The sequence below is a fragment of the Cyprinodon tularosa genome, unplaced genomic scaffold (assembly GCF_016077235.1).
Source record: "Cyprinodon tularosa strain WSP-4 unplaced genomic scaffold, ASM1607723v1 ctg837, whole genome shotgun sequence".
In the NCBI taxonomy this organism is placed as follows: domain Eukaryota; kingdom Metazoa; phylum Chordata; class Actinopteri; order Cyprinodontiformes; family Cyprinodontidae; genus Cyprinodon; species Cyprinodon tularosa.
The window spans coordinates 126,897-142,436 of NW_024039604.1; the positions used below are offsets into that span (position 1 = coordinate 126,897).

The 15,540-nt window shown below is 37.8% G+C and overlaps 1 protein-coding gene across 1 annotated transcript; it reads right to left on the reverse strand.

Annotated features, from left to right (window-relative positions):
• Nucleotides 1–6,866: 6,866 nt before the first annotated feature.
• On the reverse strand, nucleotides 6,867–8,636 carry LOC119774857 (girdin-like). Its single transcript, XM_038272566.1, has one exon. It carries the CDS (start codon nucleotides 8,634–8,636, stop codon nucleotides 6,867–6,869), a length of 1,770 nt encoding a protein of 589 aa, XP_038128494.1.
• Between the last annotated feature and the right edge of the window lie 6,904 nt (nucleotides 8,637–15,540).

Sequence of the window (15,540 nt, forward strand, 5' to 3'; positions counted from 1 at the left end):
TTAAAAATAATGAATATCATTCAAAATATTCGAATATCATTCTAAATATTCAACTTTCATTCAAAATATTCAACTTTCACTCAAAATATTCAAGCTTCATTCAATTTTCTCAGATAAATCATTAAAAATATTAAAATATCATTCGAAATATTCGAATATCATTCGAAATATTCAACTTTCATTCAAAATATTCAACTTTCATTCAATATTCTCAGGAAATCATTCAAAATATTGAAGCTCAATGATTTCGGAGAATATGGAATGAAACCTTTGAATATATGGAATGAAAGCTGGCCTGAAAGAATCATGGGTAATGTAGTTTCACAACACATAGACGACTGTAGACTTCAGGCCAATTCACAGAATTTGGCTTGTTAAAGGCTTTTAATACTGTTCTTAAAAGTTTAAATGATTTAATTTGTGTTTATTTAGAATTAATAAATCCCAAATTAACCTAAACAGTGTATAAATAAAATGCTTAATTTCCCTGATCATAGTTCCAATTTACTTGGAAAGCTGTTAATAGGTGTTGGCTAATTATAGAAACTATTATGTGATAACCTAATGGTAATCATCCACCAAAAGTCTCCATTGTTACATAGTCACATACAATTGCAATAATAACATGAAGGTTATTATTTTATTATATTTTATTTTATTATATACCTTACTCTTTCTGTAATAACCTAAAAAAGTTTTTTTCTTGTTACCAAGTTCTACAGTGTGACTTGCTTTGTTACTACCATTTTATTACATGGTTATTGATGTACTGTAAAAGAAAGTGTTACAGATAAAGTTTTACTGTAAACTAAAGTATGTGTATTAGGGTGATGACTTGTTAAGTTTTTTTTCTCAAATTTATTCCATTGACTTATTGAAAAGGGTCACGCACAAACCTCTTTGAAAAGAAACACTATTACTATCTATGGAACTAAATTCGTTAAGCCCGAGGAATTACTGACAAACAGTACCAAATGCACTAACAATAACTGAAACACTTTTCATTTGTTCTTGTGGGCAGCTGTGATATGATTGGTTAAAATGATAATGAGTATGAAATGAGAAGACTTTTGACCTGCATTCAAATTTGAGAAATTTTTTCTGCGCTGAAGATTTTGATGAACTATCTGCAGTTCTGAATGAAGACCAAAAAGGTCTCAAATGTTTGACAACCCACTGGAAAACAGATGAATCTCCAATCAACATTGCCCGGAGCAAACAGTGCTGTGAATGTGCGATCAAAGTTATGGAAGATTTGCACACGTTCTGCCGAAACATGGACAATCTTCCACTGAGATTCATCCTGTTCAATGACATTAGCATTGCCAATTGACTCCCTTGTGTGTTTTCTAACCCTTTTTAATGTTATACATGTGACTCTTGAGCTTGTGTTCAATTTTGACTATGCCTTCAGTGACTTTAAAAACTGGCCAAAAAGCTGATAATTAAAAATGTTTATCTCATTTTCTGCGTGACTTTTTTTTTTTTATCAAATCACCTTAAAGTCGTAGGGACTTTAAATCATTCTAGCTTAAACATGTACTGTATATAAATGTACTCTTTATCAGTCTATATTGTCCCTAAATTTAGAATATTTCTATTTGAAAAAAAGTTTTTTTGTTATCTTATGCAGACCAGTTAGTTATACGTCAGCCTGAACACCTAGATTCCATATATCAACGGTCATCTGTTAATCATCGGTCATAGCATCTTGATTCATATGTCGCAGCTAATATACGCCACGGTTGAAATAAGAATCATTTCCTTTCCCATTGAGTTCCGTCCCAGTGTTCACGGGGATGGATGTCTGTGTCTTCAGCAGGCGTAGAGCTAACAGAACTGGCAGCGTTGCGAGGCAAGGGCTCAAACATGTACGGCTGGAAGCCTTCTACACCAAACCAAGCTTCTGCCGCCCTGGCGTCCTCTTCCACAACATCTTTGTCCCCGCTTTCCTCCTCTAAATAAAAAATGGATGACGGAGGAGACTCATCCAACACTAAACTCTCCTCCTCTTGCATGTTTCCTCTGTCCATAGCGTTCCTTAACAGTGTCGTTTCTAAGGCACTAATTTAGTGCTACTTGGTTCCAATGGAATTTCCCATTGGAACCTACTAGCACTAAGTTACTAACTGGTTAGCAAGATGCTACCAACAAACCGGACACACTAAAACTTGCTTGCGAACTTTCTGCAACAACAATCCTGCCCCCTCAATAAACGACCAATCACATTCACTTTATTCACTCTTGTAAAGTCGTGCACTACCTGAGAGAAATAGGAAATGAAACGGTGTGAAAGGTCGTTTCCCTACGTCTTTAAAAGTAAGTAAAGTATTTTATGGAATTTTTAATAAAAGTTCATGAAATGTAAGACAGGGATATGAGGTTGTAAGAAAGTCATCACCCTAATGTGTATAGAGTAACAGATAAAGGTGAAGGTGGATGGATAGTACCAACTTCTAAGGTGTGGCCATAGGTATTCACAATGGGCAAACACCCTTCTGTCCCAGGTGAACAGACAGGTGATTGGATATAAGTTTTATAACTAAAAATTAGTGTTGCACCGATAACAATACAGCACTAAAATGGTGGTATTGGCGAGTATTCACAAATAGGGCACTGATACCATTTTCAGAGCCAAAAGTTTATTCTTCTATTGTCACCCATTGCAGGTAGGCAATAAAAAGTTCTACTGGATTCACTTTGTATTAGTATTTTTCCTGCTTCAAAAAGGTAGGCAGCAGCTTGACAAAGCCATGATGGCAATTTACATCCAAGTAGTATGCAGTTCTTCATACACACACACACACACACACACACACACACACACACACACACACACACACACACACACACACACACACACACACACACACACACACACACACACATTCATTTCAAACAGATGGTATAGTATGGGGCCAAAATGGTAGCTTTAATATTTGCAAATGTGTGTGGAGAGTTGTGTGTCTGTATCTCGATTTGTGTGTGTGCAGTGGGATTTGAAAATGTGTAAATAAATCTGTAAATGTGTGAGGAGATTTGTGTGTCTGTACAACAATCTGCAAATGTGTAAAACTACTTGTGTGTAATCCGTTTTGCAAATGTGTAAAAAATCCACAAATGTGTATTCAGATCTGCAAATGTGTACTGAGATTTGCAAATGTGTAAAAAATCCACAAATCTGTATTCAGATCTGCAAATGTGTACTGAGATTGGCAAATCTGTAAAAAAAATCCACAAATCTGTATTCAGATCTGCAAATGTGTACTGAGACTTGCAAATGTGTAGACCAATCTGTAAGCACACACAGAGACACTTGTGTCTGAAGTATTTTCGCTTCAAGACCCAGAAATACAGACAAATCATTGGTTACAAGTCAAGCGGTTTTTCGGTTGGCTCTCTTTACACACGTGATTTTTGCTACTCTTCTGCCGGGTGAGATGCACAAATGCGTAGAAGGATTTGTATGTGTATTTTCGCGATTTGTAACCCCTTGCGCAGGCTCGCAGGCTCACATGCTGCCCTGACCGCAGGCTCACAGACAGCCTCTCTCTGCTGCAACAGTTCAGCACAACTTGCTTCACATACAGCCACATACATTAACCCATCTACTTCAGTGGAGTGTGGATCGGGATGCTATGTATTTTCCCACTGAAAAATAAAAATAAATATTAACAATATTTACATAAATAAACTTATATCCTTTCTATCAATTTCGTCTTTTTCAAGATTGTTTATCAAATTACAAAAATAATCATAAGTAGATTTTTTTTCCAAAATATCTTGTATATTTAACTGTAATTTATTTTCTTGCAACCAACTTAATAATTCCCTTCTCTCCATAGAATATTTATAACAAAACATGCTCCTCCGTCTCCCCTTGATAACAAAAACCACAACCTCCTGTTCCCATTCTAAATAAGTTTCCATTTAACCCCGTGTTTTCGAAACTTAATCTAGATATAACCTCTTTTCTATTCCTTTCCGTTCTCCTCATTGCACCAATTTTCCTTTGAATACTATAAAGCCACCTTCCAGTTCTATGCTCTTCCCACAGCTTCTGCCCTCTTTCCGTAACCTTTTGTTTGATAATAGATTACATTTTTTCTGACTGAATGGTATCAATATATCATCATTGTCACGTCAACTCCCGCAGCGGAGGAAAAAAAAAGGTAGAGGCTGTCTGTGAGCCTGCGGTCAGGGCAGCATGTGAGCCTGCGAGCCTGCGCAAGGGGTTACAAATCGCGAAAATACACATACAAATCCTTCTAAGCATTTGTGCATCTCACCCGGCAGAAGAGTAGCAAAAATCACGTGTGTAAAGAGAGCCAACCGAAAAACCGCTTGACTTGTAACCAATGATTTGTCTGTATTTCTGGGTCTTGAAGCGAAAATACTTCAGACACAAGTGTCTCTGTGTGTGCTTACAGATTGATCTACACATTTGCAAGTCTCAGTACACATTTGCAGATCTGAATACAGATTTGTGGATTTTTTTACACATTTGCAAATCTCAGTACACATTTGCAGATCTGAATACAGATTTGTGGACTTTTTACACATTTGCAAAACAGATTACACACAAGTAGTTTTACACATTTGCAGATTGTTGTACAGACACACAAATCTCCTCACACATTTACAGATTTATTTACACATTTTCAAATCCCACTGCACACACACAAATCAAGATACAGACACACAACTCTCCACACACATTTGCAAATATTAAAGCTACCATTTTGGCCCCATAGGTATTGAGTATCGTATCAGAGCCAAACACCCCTACATGCCTTCTGCAACATTCTAATTTGTCATATTTGTCATCCAAGCCTGCATAAATACCAGCTTAAACAATCAGTCATTGAAATACTTTTATAATTGGCTTTACAGTCTTTTATGTTTATTGTGGAGTCCCTCAAGATTCTATCCTGGGACCTTTATTGTTTGCACTTTACCTCCTTTCTCTCAAAGAGATTTTTATCAAACATGGTATAGCGTACCATTTCTGTGCTCATGACTGTCAACTTTATTATCCAATTGCTAAAAAAAAAACGCCCCTGCCCCCTGACACCCCTTCTTGACTGTCTGGGTGATGTCAAGGCTTGGCTGTCAAAAAACTTTCTGAAGCTTGATGAGAACAAGACAGAGGTGATGGTGTTTTGATGTGCCATCTCTGACTTGGGACCTTTCAAGCATTTTGTTGCTATAGACATGATTTTAAACTGAACGGACAAATAAATAGCATTTTAAAATCGTGTTTTTTATCACCTCTGTCTTCTATCTAAGGTAAAACCATTTTTATGTTTTAAGCTCTTTGAGCAGGTTTTACACTCTTTTATTTCTAGCCGTCTGGACTACTGCAATGCACTTTATTCAGGCATTAGCCACCGAGCTCTCTCCCGTCTGCACTTGGTCCAAAATGCAGCGGCTCGTCTTTTAACAGGGACCAGCTGCAACTGCTTCTTCCCTACCGCCATAAGACTGCTGACCTGTTAGAAAATAAACTCTAAATCATGTCACAGACTCAGCGTCACACTGATGACACCAAACCAAAATACTGCATATTTGCACCATATATGCTCTGAACTTCCATATCAATTCGTTTTTTGCACCATTTTTTTATTCCTTCACTGTTTACATTTGATCACTGCTGTACTTTATGGAATGGAAATTTTCATTTACTGTCTCAAAAGCTGTACTAAACAAAATATGTTTTTTTGTATACAATCTTTGTTTACGAAATGACAATATAAGTTGTCTAAGTCTAACATCCAGATGTGACAATCAGTGAGCTGAGAGGAGGACACACACTCCTTATTTACTACACGTCTTCTACAAGAGTTTAAATGTGTTTCTTCAACATGATGTGGAGAAAGCTGTATTGGTTCAGATGACATTGCTTGTTTGAAATTGTATAAATGAAGAGAAATATATTATATAAAGTACGGAAGCCGAGAGCGGCCGTACTTTACTGTATTTTTTTTTCCTTTGTCTTCTCGAGATAATGACATAACTATCTCTTTATCACAGTTTAACCATTAATTCTTTTCTCCTGATAACGAGATAATGATGTCGTTATCATGAGAAAACAGTTGCACTGCACGGTGGAGGAGGAGTTACTTGAATAACAAGGAGCAAAAAGCAGTGATCATCTGTCCAAAAGGTCAGGTAACTGAGTCCACTATATAGTCCCCGCTCTATATAGTGATTGAGGGATTCAGGGGTTAGGGCGGACGTTCAGACACAGTAAACTTTAATGAGCTATGAGAACAGCTACTTTTAAACAGAACGTTCACGAGGAGAGTTAGGCTTGTGCATTCTCTTGCACGCGTTTAATAGGCGTTCCCTCTTGGGACCGGGTACAGGGTCATGCATGTGGATTTGAAAAAAGTTATGAATACCTTTAATGAGATGTAAATGTTTCTGCTCTGTCTGTTTTTCTATCTAGCTATCAGGATGACATGTGTTCACATAACCCTCTCCTTTTATCTGGGCTTGGGACCAGCACCAGGAGCACATAGTACTGTGATCCTCATGGCAGGATTATATGTGTGTGTGTGTGTGTGTGTGTGTGTGTGTGTGTGTGTGTGTGTGTGTGTGTGTGTGTGGGTGGGGGGGGGTTAGGTGTGTCTGTTTAGATGTGCTGATATTTTTTTTGTGCTTTTTAAAATGTTTTTTTTTTGTTTTGTTTTTTTTTATTGTTTTATGCTATAATGTTTAAATGAAAAGTAAAAAGAGTGGTTGTAAAGTTAGAAAAGAAAAAAAGTTAGAAAAGTTGACACCCTAGATGGGTGTCAAAAAAAAAAGAGCAAATTAAAGCTTGGAGAAACTGATGGTTTGGTTGGAGGAGGTTTCATCAGGTTTCAATGTTCCTTTTTAGAGCGTTTAAAGAGATTTTTCAGTTTTCTCCCAAACGTTTTCTTTTTAGGTTTTCCTTGTAAGTTGTTGATCTTCTCTGGCTGATTTTTCAGTTCATCCTCTTTGCTCTCTGGTGACATATTCTCCTCATTCCTGAGAGTTTCCTGCTGCTCCAGGAGGCTGAGTGTTTCCTGGTCCCAGAGGTTTTTTTGTTTCTCCATATCTTGCTCCATTTCGACCAAAGCAGCCTTTATTTTACAGCTTTCCCGCATTTTCTCGACTAAAGATGTCATTGTTTGCATGTGTTTAGCCTTCTCCGCACCCAAAGTCATTTCTAGTTCAATGGCTTTTTTAGCAGCATCTTCATGGCATTGGTTCATTTTCTGCTGCTTCAAATAGAGAGCGGCTTTCTCCTGTTCTGCCTCAGCTTTCTGTAACTCCAGCTGCTTTTTTAGCTGCTCCACCTCGTCTCTTTGGTGTTGGCTGGTCATGAGTTGGGATTTTTCCAGCTCCCACTGTTGTTTCTGGTTTGCTAAAGCTGTCTCTGTTTGGATGAGAGCAGCTTGAAGGGTGGATATTTCCTCAGTTTGCTTGGCTAAGCAGTCCTCTGACTCTTTTGCTCTATTTTTCACGTCAGTCAGGTTTTTCTCCAGCTCTTCTGCCTTTTTGATGGCATCTTTATGGTCTTTGTTCCTCTTGACCAGCTCGTTGTAGAGTGCAGAAACCTCAACCTCATGTGTAACTTTCTGCGACTCCAGCTGAGCTTTCAGCTTTTCTACCTCGGCTGCATCTTGTTTGTTGGTGAGAAGCCGGCATTTTTCCCGCTCCCACTGCTGCTTTTGTTCATCAAAATCTTTCTGCATTTGGAGCAGAGTAGCTTGTAACACAGACGTTTCTTCCATCTGCTTGGCCAAACAGATCTCATTCTCTCCTGCTTTGTTCTTCTCTGACATCAGATTAACTTTCAGCTGGTCGGCCCGTCTGATGGCGTCCCGTCGGCCTTTGTCTGTCCTGATCTGTTTATCATGCAGAAGAGCAAGTTCGCTCTCGTGCTCCGTTTGCAGATTCTCTATTGTCTGGTTCAACTTCATCACTTCCTCTGTTGAATCCTTTTTCTCCGGTAAAACATCACCTTCACTAGACTTTAAGCAGAGCTCAGTTTCCTGCAGCTTTTTCCTTGCAGCTATTAACTCAGACTCAAGCTGCTTTGCTCTCTCCGTTTGTAGCTTGTTCAGTGTATGCATCTTAGAAAGCTCGCTACCGTAAAACGTTATGTTTCCTGACAAGCTGGCATTTTGTTGTTGGAGTCCTGAGATCACTGTATCTTTGAAGATTAAGGACTTTTCAGCATCTTCCAGCTTTTTCCTGTCAGCGGTTAACTCATTCTCAAGCTGCGTCACTCTCTCATTCATTTGTTGGTTCTCTGTCTCTAATTTATGACACTTGTTACCAAGATATCTTATGTTTCCTAACAAGTTGGCATTTTGTTGTTGAATTCCTGAGATGATATTGTCTTTGGAGCCCAAAGTGGCATAAAACTCCGACTCTGGCAAAGTAATAAGCGGTGTAGTGCTTGTATCAGCGGTTGGTGTCCTAACCAAGGCCGGCTGCGATGGGGTCACCACAGGATTGGGCATACAGACTTCTCTCCAGGAAGGTCCAACTGCTCCTAATGCGATGTTTTCCAGTTGGATCTGACCTTTCTCAGGCTGGGTAACAGTGGGATTTCCAGTATTGTTTGGCATTATCTGACCAAATCCAGGAAAATCTTTCATACCGGCTAATGGCACAGAGTTTGACTGACCAGAGTTGGTAATGTTGATGGAGGAGTTTGTAAATTTCAGGGTTTTTTCCAGATTCCTGTGTTCCTTCAATGTAGATTCCATTTTTCTAAAGTTTGCTTGTTAGTTTTAAACACAAAGATTTTTCTAATGACTGATTTGTCTTCACAGTAAAACACGTAAAAGGGTAAATCACTCGAGAGCTCTGAACACCACAAGGGATTTACACAGACTGGAATGGAATGTGACCAGCACACCCACTGATGATGTCATAGGGACTAATGGAATGATGTCACCTAGCTCCTCCCACTCACAGTGAGATGTGTTTGTTTCTATGCTTGTCAAAGCTAAGGGAGTTCTTAGTGTAGGTTAGGGCCTTTTGAAGCCATTGGAAATAATCAGTGTGGCCCCGGACCACAATTGAGCAATATTTGACGAGAATATGGTTCAACAGAAGTTATAATTTCAGCATTTTACATCACATTTCCTCTGCTTTTAGTTTCTCTGTGTCTCCTAACACTTTCCAGAGACCATTGTAATCAAGTTTTTTGTCAACAATTTTTCAGGTTCTTGCTTTGTGAAGCCAAGACATAACATAGACATCTGGTTTGAACATTTTAAGAGGAGGGCCAACAAATATGATAAAAATGACTTAATTACATTAAAAGATGACTGACAGCTGTCATATTTTCAGTCTTTGTGATATCAGTGACTGGAATTAATAGGCTCTTCAAGATGAGCTATGTAGCTAATCTCTACACTGTGCAAGACGGTTAGATTTATGTGCATGTTGCTGCCGTATGCATCTGATGTCTGCAGTATGCAAGCAATTTAGACCTCGAGATCAGCCGTCTGAGCCAGCCGCCACAGCTGATCAAAAGCAACTGAGGAGGCTGCAAGGCACAGTGCACCATGGGTGTGAGGGACCGAGGTAAGAAGCACAAGGAGTCTCAGAGATTCATTCATATACATATATACACATATATATATATATATATATATATATATATATATATATATACACCCTTGTGTATATACAGGCAGTCCAACTCCTCTGTGCAACCTCTGTAGGTTCCAGGTAGCGCCTCATGCTAACAGTAGTGACAGTGACCATAGTCAAATGCAAAACTGGTGAAAAGGAGTCAGAAAAGATTAGGAGAAAAAATGTCAGTGGCCTCCACCTGTAAAACCCCTCTAGTGCACCTGTTGTTAATTTCATTAACACCAAAGCAGCTGAAACTGATTAACAACTCCCTCTGCTAATTACCTGACCAAATTAATATACCAGAAGTTTAATTAACTTGATGCTATACTCTGATTACAAAGTGTTCCTTTAATATTTTTGAGTAGTGTATATATATATATATATATATATATATATATATATATATATATATATATATATATATATATATATACACACATATATATATATATATATATATATATGTTTTGCATGAAGATATATATACATGTTTTAAGCTAAAAGAAGTAAAGAGCTAAGTTAAAGCTGCAGCAAAACTTATTGTTCATATTGAAGAAGTATATGCCATGTATAATCTAAGGATGGGCAGTTAAGTTACCTGCACTCGAATTAACGGACCCGGGGGAAAACCATGACGGTGTTTTTCAACAACACAGACAGCTGCACCCAGTTACTGTTGGCTAAAGTAAATCAGCGGATAAATGGAAAAAAGCTACAATTATTGGTGAGAACTGTCCCCTCCATGCCCAAGTTGATGGGGACATGTCCACCATAATCCTTCAGAAAGTTACGCCAGTGTCATAAAGAGATTTAAAGTTTTTTTTTTCTTATAGGGCACTTAGTGAAATACGTTAATAATCCAAAATTCAAGCCAACAGTGTTATTGGAATCCAATAACACTATTTTTTTAATGTTATAAAAAATAGTGTTACACTGCAAAAAATTGAAATCTACATAAGTCAATATTTCTTAAAATAAGTGTCATTTTTCTTAAATGGAGGAGGAAAGTGAGACATTTTGCCAATGGAATAAGACAATTTACATTTAAAATAAGAAAGTACAATTGTATCATTCTTATTTCAAGCGCATGTTATCTAATTATTATTATCTAACTATTAAATTTAGGGTAAAAACACTTAATTTAAGAAATTTTTACTTATTTCTAGATCGTTTTTCCAGTGTAGGATATTTTGATGGCAAAAATTAATGTTAATGTAAAAACAAGAAACGCCAACTTGCTTGAATATATTAAGAAAAATAACAAAAGTGCTTCTGTAAGAATTTCATGAAGAAAACGCTTTTTTGGTGCAATGTAACCTTAGAGGCATTAATGCTGATACTGGCACATGCATTTTTTTGTTTATAAACCTAAATATATTTTTTACCTTATTTTCTTTACATTTTAACTTTTTTTTCAACTTAATTTAGATGAGGTAATATATTATTCAAGGGCTCATCTAATTGGTCAAATGCCAAAATAAGATGTGCAGCCATGTAGCAGCATCTTTGCTGAATGGCTGACCTCACTGAGGGACGGGTAGGGGGTATGCAAATGATCAAAAATGCTAACTTGCCCTATAAAGGGTGTACCCACCTCTCACCCATAGACTGCTGGAGAGTGAACACACTGCCACCCTCACTGAATAAGACGGATGATTGATTCATGGATGAATGGAATTACTTTAATATGCATATGAAAAAAATGCTGTTTTTATTTTCTGAAACAAGCTGTGTTCATTTATTTTGCAAGATCACCAAATTTGACAGGGTGCCATTGTTGCTTTAGCCCAGAATAGAATAATTTTGGACAGTTTAGACAAAGCAAGGCCTGTCATCCACAGAAACATCAGTACAGACGTTAGTGGAAAAGCAATAAGATGATCCACAGGACAAGTGGGAAGATTTTACAATAGAAAACTGATGGAATGGTCTGTACTAATGCACTTTATCAAGACAGAGAATCCGTCTGCAATCAGCCCCTCACTGATTCACACGCTGATGGTGGTGATCTCCATTGTAGCCACAGCTGCAACGGGGAACGCTGACAGTAGCAAGGCGCCTACAAAGATTCTGAACCACAGCGCCTTGTGATAAAAATAAAACAGTGGGAAAGCATCTTGCCCAAAGACACAAATCATACCTCCTGGGCCATTAGATTGCAATATCTCCTCATTTTTCTACAACATCTTCTTCTCCCAATTACTCATTATGTCTGCAGCATGTCAAATTTAATGTTGCCCTGATGTGCAAACCACATCAACAACTCTTTAAACCCAAAGAAGCAAAGAAATATTCAGAAACACAACATATTCATATCATAGTTTGAATATTATTATATACTGGATGGAGAGATGTATATATTGTCTATTTAGAGAGTGCAGTGACTTTGTTGTTTTGTCAAATCTTTTTATTTAGGTTTTTTTTTTAAATACTTTTTAAAGTTTTTTTTTTCAAATGCTATAAAAAATTACACATACACTATATTGCCAAAAGTATTTGCTCACCTGCCTTGACTCACATATGAGCTTAAGTGACATCCCGTTCCTAATCCATAGGGTTCAATATGACGTCGGTCCACCCTTTGCAGCTAGAACAGCTTCAACTCTTCTGGGAAGGCTGTCCACAAGGTTTAGGAGTGTGTTTATGGGAATTTTTGACCATTCTTCCAGAAGCGCATTTGTGAGGTCGCACACTGATGTTGGACGAGAAGGCCTGGCTCTCAGTCTCCGCTCTAATTCATCCCAAAGGTGTTCTATCGGGTTGAGGTCAGGACTCTGTGCAGGCCAGTCAAGTTCATCCACACCAGACTCTGTCATCCATGTCTTTATGGACCTTGCTTTGTGCACTGGTGCACAGTCATGTTGGAAGAGGAAGGGGCCAGCTCCAAACTGTTCCCACAAAGTTGGGAGCATGGAATTGTCCAAAATGTCTTGGGATGCTGAAGCATTCAGAGTTCCTTTCACTGGAACTAAGGGGCCAAGCCCAGCTCCTGAAAAACAACCCCACACCATAATCCCCCCTCCACCAAACTTTACACTTGGCACAATGCAGTCAGACAAGTACCGTTCTCCTGGCAACCGCCAAACCCAGACCCGTCCATCAGATTGCCAGATGGAGAAGCGCGATTCGTCACTCCAGAGAACGCGTCTCCACTGCTCTAGAGTCCAGTGGCGGCGTGCTTTACACCACCGCATCCGACGCTTTGCATTGCACTTGGTGATGTATGGCTTGGATGCAGCTGTTCGACCATGGAAACCCATTCCATGAAGCTCTCTGCGCACTGTTCTATAGCTAATCTGAAGGCCACATGAAGTTTGGAGGTCTGTAGTGATTGACTCTGCAGAAAGTTGGCGACCTCTTCGCACTATGCGCGTCAGCATCCGCTGACCCCGCTCCGTCAGTTTACGTGGCCTACCACTTCGTGGCTGAGTTGCTGTCGTTCCCAAACACTTCCATTTTCTTATAATACAGCTGACAGTTGACTGTGGAATATTTAGGAGCGAGGAAATTTCACGACTGGATTTGTTGCACAGGTGGCATCCTATCACAGTTCCACGCTGGAATTCACTGAGCTCCTGAGAGCGACCCATTCTTTCACAAATGTTTGTAAAAACAGTCTGCATGCCTAGGTGCTTGAATTTATACACCTGTGGCCATGGAAGTGATTGGAACACCTGATTCCAATAATTTGGATGGGTGAGCAAATACTTTTGGCAATATAGTGTATATATATATTTTCAAATAGTTATTTTCAAAATTTCATTTTTTCATACTAAGGAAAATTTAGAAAGTCATTTGAAAAGAAATTGGGAGAAAAAAAAATCATAGAAAAACAAACTTAATAGTTTTTTCAAATTAAATTTTTCAGACCATTTTTTTTCTGAGTCCAAATTATAATTTAAAAAATTTGTTATTTTATTGCAACAGAAATAAAACAAAATGCATTCCATATTAGAATTATTTTTGTATCATTAAATGCAAAAACTTAATTTTACTTTTGTGTGCAATTATGATTTAGAGTTTGTACTTTTTCTCCTTTAAGTAAAGGACTTCAATTGTGGGGGGCATGATGACGCAGTTTGTTGCCCTGCAGCAATAAGGTCCTGGGTTTGATTCCTGGTGCAGGGTCCTTCTGCAGGTTCTCTCTGGCTTCCTCCACAGGCCAAAATGCAAGATAAGTTGGCATCTCCAATGTTTCCTCAAGTGTGTGAGGTTGTTACCCTGTGACGGACTGGCGACCTGTCCAGGGTGTAACGTTCCAGCCACACTGTGACCCTGACAAAGATGGATGGATTTTAACTGATACTTTTAGTTAAGTAAAAAACATATTTTAGATCAGGGGTGTCAAAGTGGTTACAGAAAGGGCTGTGTGGCTGCAGGTTTTATTTCCAACCAAGCAATAGTACAACAGACTCCAATCATCTCATCAAGTCATCATGTTGAGATTGGAAGGCTGTTCCAAAAGTTCAGGACCACAATCTGAAAAACTTGGATCTTTACAGGTCTTAAAAATAAGTTTCAGACAATTCCTTTTATCTCAATAAAGCGTATTCAGATCCTTCTTAAGGCTAAACTTTTAGAATAATTTGTAGACCATTGACTAACTTTACAAATATAAATTATTTGCAATGTTTTTTTCATTAAGATTCCCAGGCTGAACCATTTTCTGCGCTCAATCATTCAAATTTAAATCTCACACTTAAAGTTTGGAAATTCCAGTTTGATATTCAAAGATTTCAGATTTTTCGATTTCTTTTAAAATGAATGTTTTTCTAAGGTAATTTGGGCGCCTCCTATTGGCCATTACAGAAAATACAGCCACTTAACATTACCTATTGAGACCAAGTTCAACATCCATCCTCTATAATCCTTTTACGTAATTTTAAGACATTGAGGAGGAGAGTCAGAGGAAACATCCATTAAAGATTCAGTTGGATTTATTGTTCTGCAACAGGAGGCTGAACAGAAAAGCTTGTTTGCAATCAGATGATTTTACACAAAGAGGAGGAATTATTTTGTTAACCAACCTTTATTGCTCAGGATGCACATTAAGTCACATTACATTTTGAACAGCATTTTTGGGTAGAAACTCCATTTTAAATCCATATTTGTTTCACTTGTTAATGTTCATTACATTAGGTTTATTAATAAAAGAAAAAGCAGGAGTGCTTCCAAAGGCACTAAATGTATGGAGTGAATTTTATTCCATTATTGTTGCAAGAGAACATTTGATTTAAAAAAAACACAATTCTTAAGTTCAACTTTTAAAAACTTAAGTTTTGAGAGTAACTTTGCACTTTTAGGTAGTTTAAAAAAAAAACTGTTTTATTTAAAAAAAAAAATTTTTTATTTGAATTCCCAAAACCCTTCTTTGACAATTGTTAATAATTTTACTTTTTTATTTCCATTTACAAATCTAGTTTTCTTTTAGCAATAATAAAATGAAATTCACCCCATACAGAGCTTTACATCAATTAGAAACAAAAAGCTGCACATTTAACTTAACATATTTTTATTTAAAATAATAAAAAAAAGAAACCTTCCCTTGGTGCTTCCAGTGTTAAAGAACAGGAATCAAGAGGAGCAGGATTTCTTAACAAAAAACACAAAATGTATTATTTCTTTATCTGTGAAATGGTAGAACAAGGCTTTTATCCATCATAGGATCTCTATACTACGTTTATTTTTCACATTAAGGCACAGATGCATAACCGCGGACAGTGTGCAGCTAAAACGATGCTCATAGCAGTGGAGTTGGTTTAGGTCAGAACATTTTAAATAGACAAACGCTGCCAGAGCGGCCATGAGGCAGAAATGAAGAGGAGGTAAACAGTGACAGGAATAAGGCAACTTTCCCACCTGCTAGCCACGCATTTTCATGAAAATGTTACGGTTCAGTTATTTACAGTCAGT